We start from the raw sequence: 17782 nt of genomic DNA, 5'->3' as shown, positions 1-17782 counted from the left end.
AATGGAGATAATACGTAATCTGATAATGGAGGCTCTCTTTTATTTATAAGCGTCTTATATTTTTCCAAATTAATCTTATCTCTCTCTCTCTCTCTCTCTTTCTTTCTCATCCAGTTGCAAAGTAATCCTCTTAGTCCTATTTTTGTGCCTTTGGGAATGGCATATTGTGGGTTAAACAAAATTATTGTTAAAACAACAATGTTTATAATATAAAGTCCTTTATATTTAATAAACACTTGTGTTTTAACTATTATTTTGTTTAACCGACAATGCCATTCCCAAAGACACAAAATTAATTTGCAGATATTTGCAGATAAATCAATCATGTTTGGATATTTGGGTAATCATTTATGAAACATTCATAATTGTATTTATCCAGGTATTCTTGACCAAACAAGGATATTTTCATGATTTTAAAACAAAGGTATAATCTTATTGAGAGCCTGTTGTAAAACTATAAAGAGTAGGCCTATATGCCATCAAGACTTATTAAGGCCATTCTGAGTCGGCCATTTGCCAGGCTCAACTATCCTATATATTTTCTGCTAAAGAGAATAGACTCAATTTGACTTCGCGCATAAAATTGTACTTGCAATAAGTGCATCGTTACGCGGAAAGCACTTTATATTAACCGTATAAAGGCATCCTGCATACATATACATACAGATGCCTATACGTTCATCCCTAGCTGCTATTGAAATAGTGCACTGTGTACACTACCGAGTGCATGTAGCATTACGGGAGTGCCTGTGTGTAATGGGGGTCTAATGTAAATGATATTCAGCGGACTTGGAAGGCAGAATGCCTGCTAGGGATATACAGTGTATACAGACATGAATATGCAACTGTGGATGCATGCAGCGGGGGAGCAAGCGAGTCACATGTGGGGAGTTTCCCCTCCTTCAGCTGTCAGCTAGTTCATAATGCAGAGCAAATACCATATATATGAGAAAGGGATCAATATGATATTCTCCCAGATTTTTCCTTTTTTAATCTCTTTTTTTTAACACCTTCTTTATTAAAGAATATATTAAAGGACATTAAAAGAACTCTCTATTTTGCATTTTGTTCATGAATGTATATCTACATTGTAGTAGTCCCCCCCCCCCCCCCCCCTAGGGAAAATATTCTTCATTTATTTCATATTAATGCATAAACTTGCAAAAGGAAAATGTTTGCAGTAAGTAGAGTACCACTTAAACATGCATTATTAAACAAATGTTTGTATCAGATCTGTACATGATTGATCGGAATATGATGTTTAAAGGTAAAGACCAGTATTGGAAACGCCCCAATTTCAAAAAATGAAATGGAAGCTCTCATTACCAATCATGTGAAAGAATATGTTTTGACTAATACATGATGATAAAAAATTTGCCGGGAAACCGCCTACTAATTCATATATTTGGTAAATTTGTTTCTCTCATGGTCTGTGAGAGATATAGGGTAGTCCCATATACATCTTTCTGTGTATAGTGCTTGTAACTTTACGAAGAATGGGCCAAATTTCTTATCATTTTGATGATTCCAGAACCTTGCAGATGCTAGATGCTAGATGATCAACCTTTTCTGATCGATTCCACAACGTTTCTTTCACAATGGAATCGCATGACCATAACTGGTCTTTACCTTTAAATGTTAAGAATGTCACAAGTACATGTAAATGTTGATGAAGCATCTCTTTTCATGTGTCAGGATGAATTTATTTTGACCTTTATCTGAAACTTATAAGAAGGAATGTGAATTTGGGCTTTTAATGATCGAGACTCAGGTTTAATCTTCTTTCTAACATTTAATTCCTCTCTCTCTCTCTTGCCCTGTATCTTTTTATATGTTGTAATGTTTGCATTTTTCTAAACTGAAATATTAAAGAGGCAATCCACTCTGATAATTTTCTGGGATTAGATACACATGTAAATGCAGGAGAAAAAAAGCAAAAAAATAAGAGAAACAAATCTGTGAAAGTTTGAGCAATATCCGACTAAAAAAAATTGTATTGGATTTTACTCATACTTTCATTGACCTGTCCTCTCATTTTTCTGTTTGTTTTAAAACCAATTTAAATTTAGGTTGGACTTCCCTTTAATTATTGAATTTTAATTCATTGTCTAATCATGATTTTATCTCTTTTCTTTGTCATTTTTACAGAGGGTATCCCTCAAGTGCATTACTTTGGGCCCTGCGGTAAATACAATGCCATGGTCATGGAATTATTGGGTCCTAGCCTTGAAGACCTCTTCGACCTGTGTAACAGGCAGTTCTCCCTCAAAACAGTCCTACTCTTGTCTACACAATTGGTAAGTTGACCGCACAGTTGCTTAATTTCAGTATGTTAAAGTTGCTCAAGCGTGGGAATATAGAGGGCAGCACACGGACGTACGCATGGGAACGTAATACCTGTTGGCTCAGTGTTATGTAGTGATCGCCAAGTTACCTACTTCATGAATGACGATATACCCACTCATGAACATCTTTAACAGCAAATGTTCAATGATGTGGTCATTGAGCTACTGGGTCCAAGCCTGTTTGGAATTGTTGGAAATGAAAAAAACAAAATGAAATGGAATGAAATGAAATGAAGCCCTGAAGACCTCTTTGAACTATATGTAACAGGCAGTTCTCCCTCAAGAACAGTCCTATACTCTTGTCTGTATAGTTGGTACGTTGACTGCACAGTTGCTTTGAGTAATGTATGTTAGCATTAAATGCATTAAGCTTTGGTTTCGGTTTCATACCTTGTGCAATTAAATGCGGATGATATGTGTCATTAGTTGGAAGCAAGTAGTCAATTTTTGAACATAGTTTCACTTTTGTCTGGCATCCTTTTAGGTAGAATAAATAAGAAAACGTTGTTATGAAGACTAAAGGGTGCACAATTAAAGTGATGGATTATTACATCAAAGATATTAGTCTTTCAATTGGTAATACTAAAAGCCAAAATGGCTGTTATTACTTGTATGATATCTTCAGCCTCAAGAAGTATATCTATTATTCTTCCAAAGTGAAATTATATTCCTGTGTGGAGGTTCTGAGAAATGTAGCTCCATAGTATCGGTTATACATACTGTAATCTTGAATAAGTTTCAGAAAGACCTTGAATATGGGTTCCTATTACATAGTAAGTAATACAATTTGACAATGGAGATTTCATTTATATCAACTCCAGTTCAAGAAGTATAAGCATGAAGATTTTTGGCTGCATTTGTACAGCAAATATGCATTTGTAAAATGTATGGCCTGAATTCACAAAGGATGTTTGACTTAACCCATGGTTTAAACCCTCATTCACATAACCCATGGTTTAAAAATTAGCGCAAAATAAGTGTACCTTGCCTTGCGCCCGTCTAATATTGGACCTCTGACTGTGTCGCGCTTATTTTGCGCTAATTTTAGACCATGGGTTATGTAAATGAAGATTTAAACCATGGGTTAAAATTAAACCTCCTTTGCAAATTTTAGCCTATCAGTGTAATAAATGACATTTTTTACTCTGTAATTTATTATTTTCTTCCGCACAGCTTCACAGAATAGAATATGTACATAGTAAGCACCTCATCTACCGCGACGTGAAGCCAGAAAACTTCCTGATCGGCAGGAGTTCGAGTAAGACGCAAAACACCATCCACATCATCGACTTTGGCCTGGCCAAGGAGTATATCGACCCGGAGACCAACAAACATATACCCTACAGAGAACACAAGAGTTTAACGGGCACGGCCAGGTATATGAGCATCAACACACATTTAGGGAAAGGTAAGAAGATTTTTTTTTGTGGAGTATAAAGTGTAAAGGTTTGTTCACATATGTTGCAGGAAAATATTGCCACTTTTAGAATGGCCTGGTTAGGAGAAGTGGTGGGTTAATGGTATGGTTAGGAGAAGTGGTGGGTTAATGGTATATTCTATAAACATTTTTCCAAATCGAAATCAAGACTTGGACAATTGCCGCAGGCCAGCGAGCTGTGTGGAGAACAGTCGTTAAGTGAAAGTGAAGGCGGACATTGTCGCTTTGCGACAGACAGCTACTACTACTACTATAAACATGTTTCCAAAAAAGACCCAGAAAGTAACAGAATCATGTACCAGAGATAAATTCAGCTGAAACGCTTGAAGTGAAGTGCAATAGACGTTTGGATGCGCATCTAACAGAATTTGCAGTGCATATCGGATGTCTAGAAAGTGGGTTTTGTGTGGGCGGGGCATGTAATGCACTGTGGTTCCCAAAAACACAACAGCATAAGTTACTAGTCCAATCTTTATATATGTTAGTTTTTTCTAAGGAAAGAGAAAAAGGATAGAATGAAGAGCCATATGTACTAATGCTCAAATATCAACCATTAATAGTAGTATTTGAAGTAGATCGAAGTACCAGTGGTAGTACTCTAAAATTGTGACTGTAGAAGAAGTGCAGCTTATGAATTAAAACCCATTCAATTCAAATAGAGATGCACATGTTGAGAGAAAGTTTTACATTCCTGGATAAAAACAAGACAACCTTCTGCTTTAAGATAGTAATATATATCTGTAAAGTGCTTTGAGAGGGCCTGCGGTCCTGAAATGCGCTATAAAAGTACAAACTATTATTATTATTAATAAATGTAAATGTAAATCTTCCTGTATGTGATTATCCAGCCATACACGCTTATTTGTACATATTTATATTTATTTTCTCATATCCTGTTTTTGTTTTGTCGTCTTTCAGAGCAAAGTCGACGAGACGACTTAGAAGCCTTAGGTCACATGTTCATGTATTTTCTACGAGGCAGCTTACCGTGGCAGGGATTAAAGGTGAGAGGATTTCTCCATGTTCAATGTCCCGATGTTGACTGTAAACTAATTATTAATAGCCACGTTTGCATAGAGCTTAAAGCTATTGTTTAACAATATTTCCAGTTTCACAAATCTGAGATGCATGGCCCTACGTGTTATCCGTGTCTGTGATATGGTGTAATACTGAAGCCCTAAAACAATTGCGCTTCAAAATGATTATGAAGCGCTTCAAAAAAGTAAAAAATCTTTGAGTGACCGGTTTTACCACAATATGTGGAGCTGTGAGGAAGAAAAAAATTCACAGAGTATAAAATGTAATTTATCAGACTGATACAGTTTACAATTTTTTTAGGGCTTCAGTATTACACCGTATCACAGATGCTGATAACACGTAGGGCCACGCATCTCAGATTTGGCATTGTTAAACAATGCCTTTAACACCTGGGTGGAGTGTGCTTGATGTAGATAAATGTCTTGCCAAAGGTTACTATTGCTGTGCTGGGGCTCAAACCCACGACCTTCTCTTTTCCAGTCGAATGATTAAACCACTGAATGATTGTCCAAGAATCGATACAAAAGAAAGAGCAATATATTTTGTCTTCAATTCAGTTGCATAAATATCTAGGTCATCGGCCATGAAGTGATCGTGACAACTACTTGTTTTTACTCAGATCATGTACGTGTTGTTTCACTTTCTTTTCTAAAAATATCTTAAAATCACTTTACTCTTTATTACTATTAAACATATGTTGTCCTCAAAGTGTGATCACTGTTTATTGTATGTACCAAACCTTTTTCTATGTATCTCTTTTAAAAAACCTGCATTATTATTTTTTTTCTTCAGGCTGACACGCTGAAAGAAAGGTATCAGAAGATTGGAGACACGAAACGAGCCACGCCTATCGAAGTTCTATGTGAAAACTACCCAGGTTTGTTACCGTTCTTCCGTTATTAGAAATTCTGCCTTGCGGGGACAAAAAAGACACTAGGTGTATTGGTATTACACCTCATTGAAACTATAATTTCCATGCAAAAATTCTATTAGTTGTCGTGGAACGATCTATCAAACCCTCATGGTCATGATCTTGAAGATTCCTGAAGTATTTTTCTTCAGGCCCGAAACTAGAAACTAGAACAGGGCAAAAGGGTGCAGACATTACACAAGAGGTGGAACTTGTTGAGGGAATGAAGCGACCTAGCACGGGAGGGGGGGGGGGTGTCCCCCTCCCAACTTTCTTTAGATCTTGAAACCTTCAATTTAAAAAAAGCAAACTTTTTTGTTCATATGATAGCAAATACATCGTCTGACATTTGCAAACAAAAGATATACCGATCAGTAAAAACCTATACTATACATGACATTTATGATGAAGCCCAAATTGTATATATTAAATTATGTTTACTGCTCATTCAAATTGCCCTAGTATAGAGTTATTTTATGCCCTTGATATTGGCGGCAATGCCAGGAAAGAAGCAATAGACAGGAATTATTCACAATGTTGTAGAGCTTCAGTGTCATATGTTTATCTATAACTGGAAGTGAAAGCGATAACATATTTTGGAATCAGAAGTCTACACAATACCCAGCAAATCTCAGTTGAATTCAATTCAATTCATATAAAATTAAAGTAGCACATCATACAGTGTAGATACTTGATTTTTCATTAAATTTATTAAAAATTGTCTGTTTTGGGATTTTTTTTTTTACATGGCATTTCCCCCACAATATCTTTTCTGTATGCATGTACATTATGTAATACTTTAGTTTCTATCAAATTTATATCTCTAAATGTAATGTCTCGAATTGGAATAGATCTTATTGTGTCCATGTTTTTCTTGCAACACAAATGGTCTTTTTCCAGACGGAAGAGCATGAACAATTATTGTTCGGTCAACTTCCTAAACTTTATAGTTTAATTGCTGAAGTAATAATACCACTGTTAACATGTTGGACAGTGTAGGGACTTCGGTGAGTTGCTTAAAGTTGGGATTGCATTTTTGTTGAAAGATATGTCCATTGTCCTTAATCCATTCTTACTGTACTGCTGGTGGTCACATGACAGATTATGCATTTCCTTCATTTGTTGACATTGATATATATTTTTTGGCAAATTATCGTTATGGGACACAGCCATAACAATAGCCCCTCTCCTGGTTGATATATCCACTAAAGTGAAATATACATCAGAAACCCATTTATTGAATGGAATACAACTTGTCTATTCATAGCCAGAAGGGTGTCAAAGTATATGCATAAACACCCTCCTGGCACCAAACAGACGATATATATGCTCTCTTTTCTCCGTTCAGTTTGAAAGATCAAAGTCTCTATAGAGTGGTGAAGTGTGACGTCATCAAAATCTATTTTTAGAATTTCTCGATTTTTTCTTCATTTTCCGAAATAACATCAAAAATAATGTCCAAATGTCGAAAAACAATAGAATATGTTAAGTTTGGCTGAGATATGACCATCTGAATAAATATACTCCCCATAGGAGCTTAGTGTTATTTGCTCTGGCTCCTAATATATAGATATATTCATTCAGATTGTCATGTCTCAGCCAAAACTTAACATATTCTATTGGTTTTCGACATTTGGACATTATTTTTGATGTTCTTAAGGAGAATGAAGAAAATATTTAGAAATTCTAAAAATAGATTTGTATGACGTCAGAGCTTCGGTACTGTATACCCCAAGTGAACACAGCATTCATTACTGTGTTGGTCTTCATAATCATTTTATCCTCTGAAAAATCCCTGGTTCACCCACATTACCACACTTCCTTCCATCAATAATGAAATTTTATGGGATCTTTCCTGATCTAATTAATTGGGCAGGTATAATTGTTTGCGTTGAGGCTGTTGCCTTAGCAACCATTATTAAATTGTTGCCAGTTTAATTGGGCTAATGTGCAAATTTGTAATTGTAATAACTTTTACAGCAGGGAAGCTGTGAAATTTTTCAATGATATTGATGTGATGTTTTAGAATGTTTTCTGTGCACTCATGGTAAATCAATATGTTTTCACACTGATCAAGGTCAGGTGGTCTAGACATATTTTTTTGATCTGTGATTTTGTGCAGGAAAATGACTCAAAAAAGAACAAGTCCAATGCAGTCTTTCATTTATGACCTCTACAATACCAAGTGTGTGGTATAGAATGATGGACATGAAATATTCTGCTTGATATTTGTTTGATCCCAGCTATAGAAGTGCGATCATCAAGTATACATAAAAATAGTCGTTGTCCTATTAAAGTCACATACAGTACAGGACAAAACACAATTTGCCCATATCATTGCATTGTGTTCCTCATTAGTGGCACTTAAAAGAAAAGTATGACGGGAATTTTATGTCTGAAAACCTAACATTTGACTTGATATTGACAAAAATGTCCTCTAGATTCTTCTGATATCTTGATCTGAAATATTTCCTTATACTCTAGTCAGAAAGTGCCAAAAAATTAGTCAAAATTTTAGCAAGAACAATGTTATTTTCACAAGAAAAGGTGGCTTTGTCATTTTCATTGCAGAAACAAAGATTCTAATGTCTGGGCACTTTATTCAGTTTACACACTTCAGGATTTTTAAATGTGAAAAATGTCATTTTGAGGGTTGCGAACAAATTTACTTCATTTTGACTTTTCTCAATAGCTTTTTCTCTTTTTTTTTCTTCATCAGGAATTTGTATCTCTATGATGAAGATAAAAAATTTTGTTGGTTGCACATTTTGTTTTATTGGAGTTACGCATGTGCACAGACATGGGCTCTCTAGCCATATATACCATTATACCAGGTATTCTATATTTTGTTGTTAGTTGGTTAGGAACAGGACAAAGTCCCTTTGACTTAGCTGACATTTCACATTTGGCTTCATTACTGGCTTCATTACCGGTGTGTTGGCTCAGTCAGTAGAGCGTCCGCCTCACAACCGGGAGGTCGTGGGTTCGAACCCCGGCCGCGTCATACCAAAAGAAGTTAAAAGACGGGAGTTGCTGCTACCTTGTTTGGCGTTTAACAATAAGGGATAGAGCAACGTTGATCTGGTGCTGATCAGTGGCTGCCGGGCTCAAGATCAATTGGGCAAAAAGAATTTCCATTTTTCGGTTTAACTTACCGGTAATAAAATTTGGAGTGGACTTTAAGATAATGCATTATTAGAGAATCTTTTTTAACAATGTGGATTTTTTCCTCTTTGTTTCTTTGCAGAGGAGATGGCAACGTATCTGAGGTATGTTAGAAGACTAGATTTCTTTGAGACGCCGGACTACAACTACTTAAGAAAGCTCTTTATGGACCTCTATGAGAAGAAGGGCTACACGAATCTACACGAGTTCGATTGGACTGGCAAAGAGACGGTAAGAGTACAGACTGAAAGAGAGACTTGAAAACCCACTAGTACACAGAACACAGCTTTGTCAAGGTGCCAATTTCAAACAACAACAACACTGCCGACTACGCGATCAATTGCCATCCAACTTTGGATAACATTTCCGTTTGCATTATAAATGATATCTAAACTTCCCAATTTAGTCATATGGACTTGAAATTTGAGGCACTGAAAAAGCATTCTAGCCAAAGAATAGATAAGAATGAGATAAGAAAGTGGACTGGTTGAATTAGGGCCTTTGTTGAATACTTTTAGATGTAAGCTTTTATACTTCACATTTTCATGAAACATAAATCAGGACAAATCAAATTATCACAAACTTCAAAAATTAGACAATTTGGTAAGGGTATGACTAATTAATAGTCTTAACTGGATATATGCAGTACTGAATTCAAAGTCTATTGGCATTACAGGCAATACTCTCATGCTTACAATGAAAATTATGAGTGATATTGAACGAGATTAAAAACAATCGACAACAATGAGCATATGAAGAGGAAGGAAAAGAAATGTGATTTGTAATATCCTGCCTCTCATAAATTATTTGTTTTTTGTCATTGTCAACTATAAGTGAAGATCTTGAATTGTCATTTGGCTCTGATAGAATGACAAATTTATATCTGAGCAATTATTGTTCTGAAGAAGAAGTACAATGACAATTTAAAGGGAAGAAGGAACATATAAAACTTAATGTAGATACTACAGCTTTAAGTGACTCGGTAACATTGCCTCAGATTCTTAAACAAAATCCTGGATTTAGCTCATGCTGCAATCATAATATAAACCCTTAGGTCAGTCAGGAATCCCATGACTTTTACAAGCCGATCACCTGTCTGATTATCAAGATATTTATTGGAATTTGAAATTTCAAAAACCATTTTCCCAACAGTTTTTATAACACTACAGTTTATTGGGGAAAAACAAGTATTGTAAAACCGGTCACTCAAAGATTTTTTTACTTTTTTGAGGCACTTCGTGATCATTTTGAAGCGCAATTTTTTTAGGTCTTCAATATTACACCATATTACAGACACTGATAACACGTAGGGCCATGCATCTCAGATTTAACTTTTAACGATGCCTTTAAGCCCTTTTAGATCTTTGTATGAAGCCATATAATATATGTCTGGGGAATTTGTTAACTTTTGTATGATGCTTCTATTCAATGAAATACAAGTTTGATTCAAATTAATTCTTCAAATTTTAATGCCACCTGTGAAGAGTCTACATGCACATGTGTGCAAAATTTACTTAGTTTTTTTACAGTAGATGCATACTTTTATTATCAGTCCATTTCAGGTATCATGCAAATATAAGTGTTTTTTTTTAATGGGGGGGGGGGGTGACAACAATTTTGAATGTTTGCTTATGACCAAAATGATCGTTTAATATTCAAATTGAGTAGTCGTATTACCATGCAATGTTTTGTTGTTGTGTTTCCACAGATATCACACGTACCAAGCTCGGCCAATGACGGCGGTCAAGCCACTCACGCCAAAGATGGGCGCAAAGATGATAATCCCAGGGTAAGTGCTTCAAAACCACCACCTCTCCAAGATTGCTCTCTACCTCTATCTAATAGAGGGTTTATCTCTATTGTTTGTTAGTTTGTTTGTTGTTTTGTGTTAACAATCTTGTCTCTCTTCTGATGTTGCTCTTGAATGTTTCTCTTGAATGTTTCTCTAAAAAGATGAAGATGGTTATAGAGAACGCTAGTCAGCCAATGAGAAGGATGGCTCAAACGATAATGAAATTTGAATATGGCTAATCCGGTTCAAATTATATGTCAAGGCCCCCTTTTTCACAATAAACTCCACAAATATTAAGTTCAAAGTGTTAAAAATGTCGACTAATTCTGTACTTATACCAGACAAAAAAGATGGTTCATCTAGTGACGGTTATAAAGAATGCTAGTCATACAATGAGAAGGATGACTCAAACGATAGTTAAATTTGAACATAGCTAATCCAGTTCAAAATATATATCAAGGACCGCTTTTTTGCAAAGACAAAATGCTTCACAATATACTCCACAAATATTATGTTCAATGTGGTAAAATGACAAGTAATTCTGTACTCTGGAATAACTTGCCATTTGAAGTCAGGAAATCCCATCTGTGAATATCTTTAAATAAAAACTGAAAGCACATCTCTTCAATTAACTTGTAACATCATGTAGCGCAGTAGAATATATACTTAATGTTGGATAGTTTCTGCGCTCTGTAAATGTATTATTATTATTATTATTATTATTATTATTATTATTATTATTACTTATTGCAGACAACGACAAACCAAAGGTGGGACGTACAACGGACGGGAGGGCTGGAGGCTCCGGGGGGCGGCAACCAGCCAGGGTCAATCCAGGTCATCAGTTCAACCAACGGAGAGGTAGCACCGGACGACTTCAACAAAGGTTCACAGGCACCTATCACCACACCTACAGGGGAAGTGGAAGTCGTAGAAGACACAAAGTGAGTAGTTATTGGATTCTTCTTCCTTCATATATATTGGTGGGTCTCTTCAATATGTTTGTACTGCCTTGCAAGAGAGAATATCAGCACACCACATACGCATACCTGCCAACCCTTACGAATAATCCGAAATATTCTGATTTTCTGGATTTCTAGAACCTGACAATCTGGAATATTATTTTGTTTTTGTATGTGCTTAAGCCAAATTAAGTTTGTCTTATCATGTGCCGCGATTTGATAGTTCACGTATTGAATGGCTGCATGATCGAGCAGCAAATTTGTATTCGCTTTTTGGTACAGATTTACCCGAAAAGCCAGTTTAACTGCCGCTGCAAGTGTGATTTCTTATTTTTTTAAGGCATACCGTGCTAAAAATTCCTAATTCTTATTTTCAAATGTTGGCAGGTATGCATACCCTCTGATCTTACTACAACCAAGTTTGGTCGAAATTGCATTTAGGGTTTGGTATGAAAATGTTCAGAATGTGAATCCTTCATGGCTTGTCTAAGAGTGCAAGGTTCTTTGAGCCTTCTACATGTATTTGAGGGGGAAAAGGCTCAGTCGATTCTACATAAGGGCACCGTGAGACCAGTTGCATAGCTATTCCTGATTTGTAACCTATTCTCCGCTGTCTCAAAAACTAACAGTGCCCCAACATTTGTATGTAGATATTCATTTAACTGTTCATTGATTATTTTTTTGATTGTGCTCAGAGATATTGGGGACATGTACGATATGAATGTACGTTCTTACGCTTTTGTTTTTCCTTCCTGTCTCTCTCTCTCTCTCTTTTCCAGGTGCTGTTGTTTCTTCAAGCGGAAAAAGAAGAAGGGTCTGGGAAGGCGGAAGTAGCTGTCCATGTCACATCCCTCTCTCTCCAATTGAATGGCCCTCTGACCATAATATGCTCTCTCGTCAAATCTCGGTGGCTAGTCTCTGAAGGGTTGTACCAAGGTTGAGACCAAGACAATTCCTCAGATCTTACATTTTGCCATCAAGCTTCAGTGGCACGTCTCTGAAGGATTGTATCAGGGTTTTACCAAAGTTGTACCAAGGTTGTACCAAAACAATTCCTCAGACCTTACATTTTGTCATCGAGCTTCAGTTGCACGTCTCTGAAGGGTTGTACCAAGGTTGTACCAAGGTTGTACCAAGACAATTCTTCAGACATTACATTTTGTCACCAAGTTTTAGTGGCAAGTCTCTGAACGGTTGTATCAAGGTTTTACCAACTTAAGGCAATTCCTTAGACCTTACATTCTGTCATCGAGCTTCAGTGGCACATCTCTGAAGGGTTGTATCAGGGTTGTACCAAAGTTGTACAAAGGAAAACCCTCAGACCTTGCATTTTCTTACCAAACTTTGGGGGCTAGTCTCTAAAGGGTTATATCAGGTTTGTACCAGGACTGTACCAAGGCCGTCCCTAAGACCATAAGCTATCTCATCAAACCTCAGTGGCTAGTCTCTGAAGGGTTGTGCAAGAGATTCAAAGGCCACTCTGCAGACTGCACACCCATCAAACCCCAGTGGCTAGACTCTGTAGGGTTGTTCAAAGACCATCATTTATCGTAGAGGTATAATCCTTGATGCCATGAAGATGCATGTGCTGTCGATGTCTTGGTTACATTCCCTGATTTGAACGCGCAGTTCTCAAACAGCCCTACAGTTGAACTATCATTGAGTAAAGAGCTATGGCTAGTCTTGATTACATTGTTAAAAATATACTTTTTTAAATAATTGTTATTGTTTACTTCAAAGTTTGTCGTACCTCTTGTTGCATTGTCACTTTTCCATAATAAATCTAACTCCAGAAATCACCAGTACAAGCTCAGTTTCATGGAAAATTGTGTGTCATGTATGAATGTAAATTTCAGGTTCATAACTTTACCCAGATATTTAGGAACTCTAAGGGACATCGTTATTGATGGAAACCCTTTTTGGTTTCGTGCTCAGCTTTTGCAAATATGTCAGAGAAAAAAAATCTGACACATTCAGATAACTTCATTATTAAGCTAACCCATTTTCAATAGCAAGTGAGAGGATTCCATCAAATTAAAGATTGAATTTTATGAATTTCACAATTTTGATTTCAAATACATGCTGATATTCAGCTATTTTATAGTATCAGTTTTCGTGATCAACACTTTTCAAGTAACATTTTGTAAGTATAGTAACGAATGTATAATTCCATGTGTCAAAATGTTTCTTGAGGCTTATCCAATCAAAGCTGGTTACAAATATTTAATCATCCATGAGGAATAACTTGAGGGTTTTTAAACATTCGCTGTATCTGTGTGTATAGAGAATGAAGTTCACGTGCAATTTGCTTAGAAATTCTTTTGCACTCTTATTAGTTTCTTTTATAAGCATAAGTGTTATGTCTTTTGTATAAATCAACATTATTTTTCTGCCCCATGGTATACAGGAGAATGCTATTTCTCGTATTGAAAGGAAATGCAACTAAAGTAGTTAAGTTGAAATAACAACAACAAGGCCACGTACATCTGACATGTTGAGATTTGACTTTTGAAATATCATTGCTTTACAGAGGTTTGGAACATTTGCTGTACATTAAAAAATGGATTAAATTGGTTTTAGTGTCTTTTTACAGTTGGAAGGAAAAAAAATGGAATTTTGCTGTAAAAAAAAAGCTTACCTCTAAATTGGAGGAGCAAAATGATGAATCCCGACTATTAAAATCATCGTAGCTCTTTCGATTCAGTATTTTATGGGAAAATGGACAAATGATGCTCAAAAATGAACAAGACATCTAAATCAAGTACATGTATTTGGAAAATGTCTGATTTGTGAGACAATTATTTTCATAATGACCTTGATGATAAATATTAGTTATCAAATCTAAGATGTCTTACCGTTTCATAAATTTCATTCGCAAATGACATCTTGATTGCTTCAGAAGTTCAGAAAGCAAATTAGATCTCTCCTTTTTTTTAAATAAAGCAAATTAACAAAAATTCTTTAAAAGCAATTAAGGTCTCAGGCCAAATTGTCATATTTTACTCAATCATTAATAGCTTCTGTAATGTAAAAGTCATAAATCCATTTATAAAAGTGCAAATAATTGACATAAAGGAACACATTTCAATCAATAAAATATATATGATTGGACTTTAATAACAGTGTTGCAATGTGGTATATCTGTTTTTGTTGAGACCCCAATGAAGAGGACAGTATCTGAACAATCAATAAGTTTTGTTTAAAAGCAACGTCCTTTGGAGGAGGAAATATATATTTTGGGGGGTAATGTCTCCTTATTAAAGTGTCATCTTATGCTTTCATGTCTTTTAATTGCTTATGTGTGTGTGTTTACCGGTAAGTTGTATTTTTCTTTTGTTGCTACTAAACAAAAAGAAGAATCTGCATCGTAACCAATCAAGCAGTCAACCACTTCTGATTAAGTCTGAGTAATGTAAATTCATAACATGGAATGCAGAGTGCAACTTGTAAAATAGTGTTACGTTATTTTTATAAATCAATTTGTAAATTGACTTGAACGAGGTGCTGAGAAACAGGAAAACCTCACAGCTGTTTTTCTGTTAATTCTTTCAAGTAGAGATAATATTCAGTCTGTGAAATTTCAAGGTTGCAATGAATAACGCAAGCATTTGGGATGGAGATTTTATGGTTTGGTTTCATACGCCGTTGTATTTATAAACGTTTCATTGTCACCCACTATTGCCTTATATAACTGTACATTTTTTCATTCGAGTAATTGTTGAGATACGATTGAAAGATGAAAAACAGCTCTCTGCTTTAATTTGTGGCAATGTCGTAGCTATAGTTTGTTTACCCTAGCACAATGGTATCCATAGGCAATGGAACAGAAGACAAGTCATCAAGTATTACGAGAATAAAACTAGATTCATATGTCGTTGCCATCACCACTTAATCTGTGTGTCATTTTATATATATTATATATAAATATACATATACTTTTTTCTTTTTTTCTTCAGATTTTGCAACTTTACAGATCATTTTTGCACCTTGCGTTTACATATACAGTGTAATAGAAATACAGGGGTGCATTTGTTCTGTCCTTTGAGCAGTGGTGTGGCAATAGGAACCTATTTAGTAAAATGCGAAGTAACTTTCTGTTTCAAACCATTAGCGCAAACTAATCAGTTTTCTCTTCTTTTGTCAGACTACTTCCTTAACTTGAATCTTTATCGTTCTTGCCTCGAGTCTTTGGTAATTTTTTTTTTTATCATAGTCATGTTTGACGCGTTGTTCTGAGCATCATTCCATTATAAATTGAGCGAGAGAGAGTGAGAGAGTGAGAGAGCCTGACACAATACGTTGTAATTGGTACTGCTAATGCAAAGTGAACAATAAGTTGGTATATTTGAAAACAATTTTTATTGTCTTGATGAAATCATTATTAAAAAAAAGAAAGCATAATATAACTGTACATTTTGTAAACTTCTTATCGATATGCTCTTGATTTCATTAGGATCACGTATACCTAAAATGCATTATCAGTTTTTAATTGTCTAATTCAGGTGAAAATGATTTGTTTCTTTCATGCAGTTCATAGTTTATTTCTTCACCTCTTTGTCCTCCCTGACGCGGCTCATACCAATGAGAATGAAAGCCATGTAGTCGTACTTGAAGTGTAGATATTTGAAGTTCCGCCATTTTTAAACAAAGTACACTATTATGAAACAGAAAAAACATGTTACGTGTGTTTGGATATCATGTTGTCTGTTGGTAACAACAAACGTACCTTGGAATGATATTGACATGAATTTTATTCCATTCACTTTGTGTTTTGTATGAAATGAAAAAAAGGGTGGAAAAATGATGCAAGGTGAGATGATATATGTCAAATGTATCTTTAAATGTGTTTTTTCTACGTGATTTAAAAACAAAGCTAATGGTAAGAAGAGAGGAATTATAACCGTGTTCCGTAGGAGATACATGCACAGTAGTTCTGTATTGATAGTCTCAACGTCCCTTTCCACACAGATATATGAGGCTTGATAGAATCACTCCCTTGGCCGGGGACGATGAATATTAGAAATTAGCATTTCGTCTTATGAGAGCGAGAAGGGCATTAGTTCAAACATTTTCAGACTTAACGCCCTTCCTGCTCCCAGTAGATGATTCGACCCCTAAAACCTGTAAACCATTTTAATATCGAGCCTGAAAATTGTCTGAAATGGGCCTTACTGTCAACTGTCAGCTAAGAAGTTATGAAATAAAAGCAAACTATATGTCAAATTATGAATCTACCTATGAAAGATCTCTGTTTGAGTAATACATGTATTAAAATTGAGTGTGTTGTCCTATTTTAAGACTGTAATTCCTGAATATGCCACGTCTCCCTTCATCAGTTTCATTTACTAATTTATGTGGCTGATATTCCCCCGACACTGTTAAATTCGGATTGATGTATCAGCATTACTACATGTATGTATATTAGAACTTTTATGCAGAACTAAACGGGAGACTATCTTTTCCCACGTGCATAGAACCTCCATACTGTCTAGTACCCAAATGTTAATTGATCAAAAGAATGATACCGTTTTATGCTGTATCTCTTGCTGTTCTCGTCTCTTCTTCTTAAAGCTATTTGTACACTATGAAATGTTTCTCACTAATCATTTCAAGATTATTGCTTGAGAGAAGGGAGGAGTCATGAAAGAAAATGTGAATAAAATATGTAGAAATTATAAATAGCTCCATGTGGTATGCCTGCTTTTTTGTGTGTGTTTTGTATATACTATGATTGATTAATTGACACATGAGTCTTTCATTCTTTATCTTATTCTCATCCAGTCTTTCTTTCTATCTCTCATTCTTCCGTTCTTCCTTTTTCTTATTTTATTGTTTTCTCTCTCTCTCTCTCTCCTTCCTTCTCTTTCTCTCAATTTCAATTTCAATTTCAATTTCAATTTCAATTTATTTATGTTTCCAACAAAACATTACAAATCCATCATAAACATTTACAACAAATGTAGAAATACATATTGGCAACAGAGGGTCCACTAAAAGGCAATGCTTGTACAAGTGTGAACACCTCAAATGGTACTCGGGAATAATGAGTAATTAAATCAACAAGTCCGTAACTACAAAAGGATCTACAAAATGGGGGGAAAGGGGGATGCCAACAGAGAAGAGACAAGGCAG

At 35.5% G+C, this 17782-nt stretch overlaps 1 protein-coding gene across 2 annotated transcripts in view; it reads left to right on the top strand.

The window, feature by feature from the left end:
• LOC576569 (casein kinase I) overlaps nt 1–17331 on the top strand; it is a 63151-nt gene extending 45820 nt beyond the window's left edge. The window contains exons 5-13 of one of the 2 annotated variants that reach the window (XR_004062404.1): nt 2149–2297; nt 3519–3753; nt 4702–4787; nt 5614–5698; nt 8979–9127; nt 10605–10685; nt 11442–11632; nt 12430–13171; nt 13207–17331. Coding sequence is in view for 1 of the 2 variants with exons in the window: in XM_774807.5 (XP_779900.1) it covers nt 2149–2297; nt 3519–3753; nt 4702–4787; nt 5614–5698; nt 8979–9127; nt 10605–10685; nt 11442–11632; nt 12430–12484 (1031 nt within the window). In the remaining variant the exon portion in view is untranslated. Of the gene's footprint in view, nt 1–2148; nt 2298–3518; nt 3754–4701; nt 4788–5613; nt 5699–8978; nt 9128–10604; nt 10686–11441; nt 11633–12429 lie in introns of both variants that reach the window. The other variant, XM_774807.5, reaches the window with a different exon arrangement.
• Nucleotides 17332–17782: the final 451 nt, after the last annotated feature.

The sequence above is a fragment of the Strongylocentrotus purpuratus genome, unplaced genomic scaffold (assembly GCF_000002235.5).
Source record: "Strongylocentrotus purpuratus isolate Spur 01 unplaced genomic scaffold, Spur_5.0 spur5_scaffold_9, whole genome shotgun sequence".
NCBI lineage: Eukaryota > Metazoa > Echinodermata > Echinoidea > Camarodonta > Strongylocentrotidae > Strongylocentrotus > Strongylocentrotus purpuratus.
This window is presented reverse-complemented; position numbering and strand designations above follow the sequence as displayed.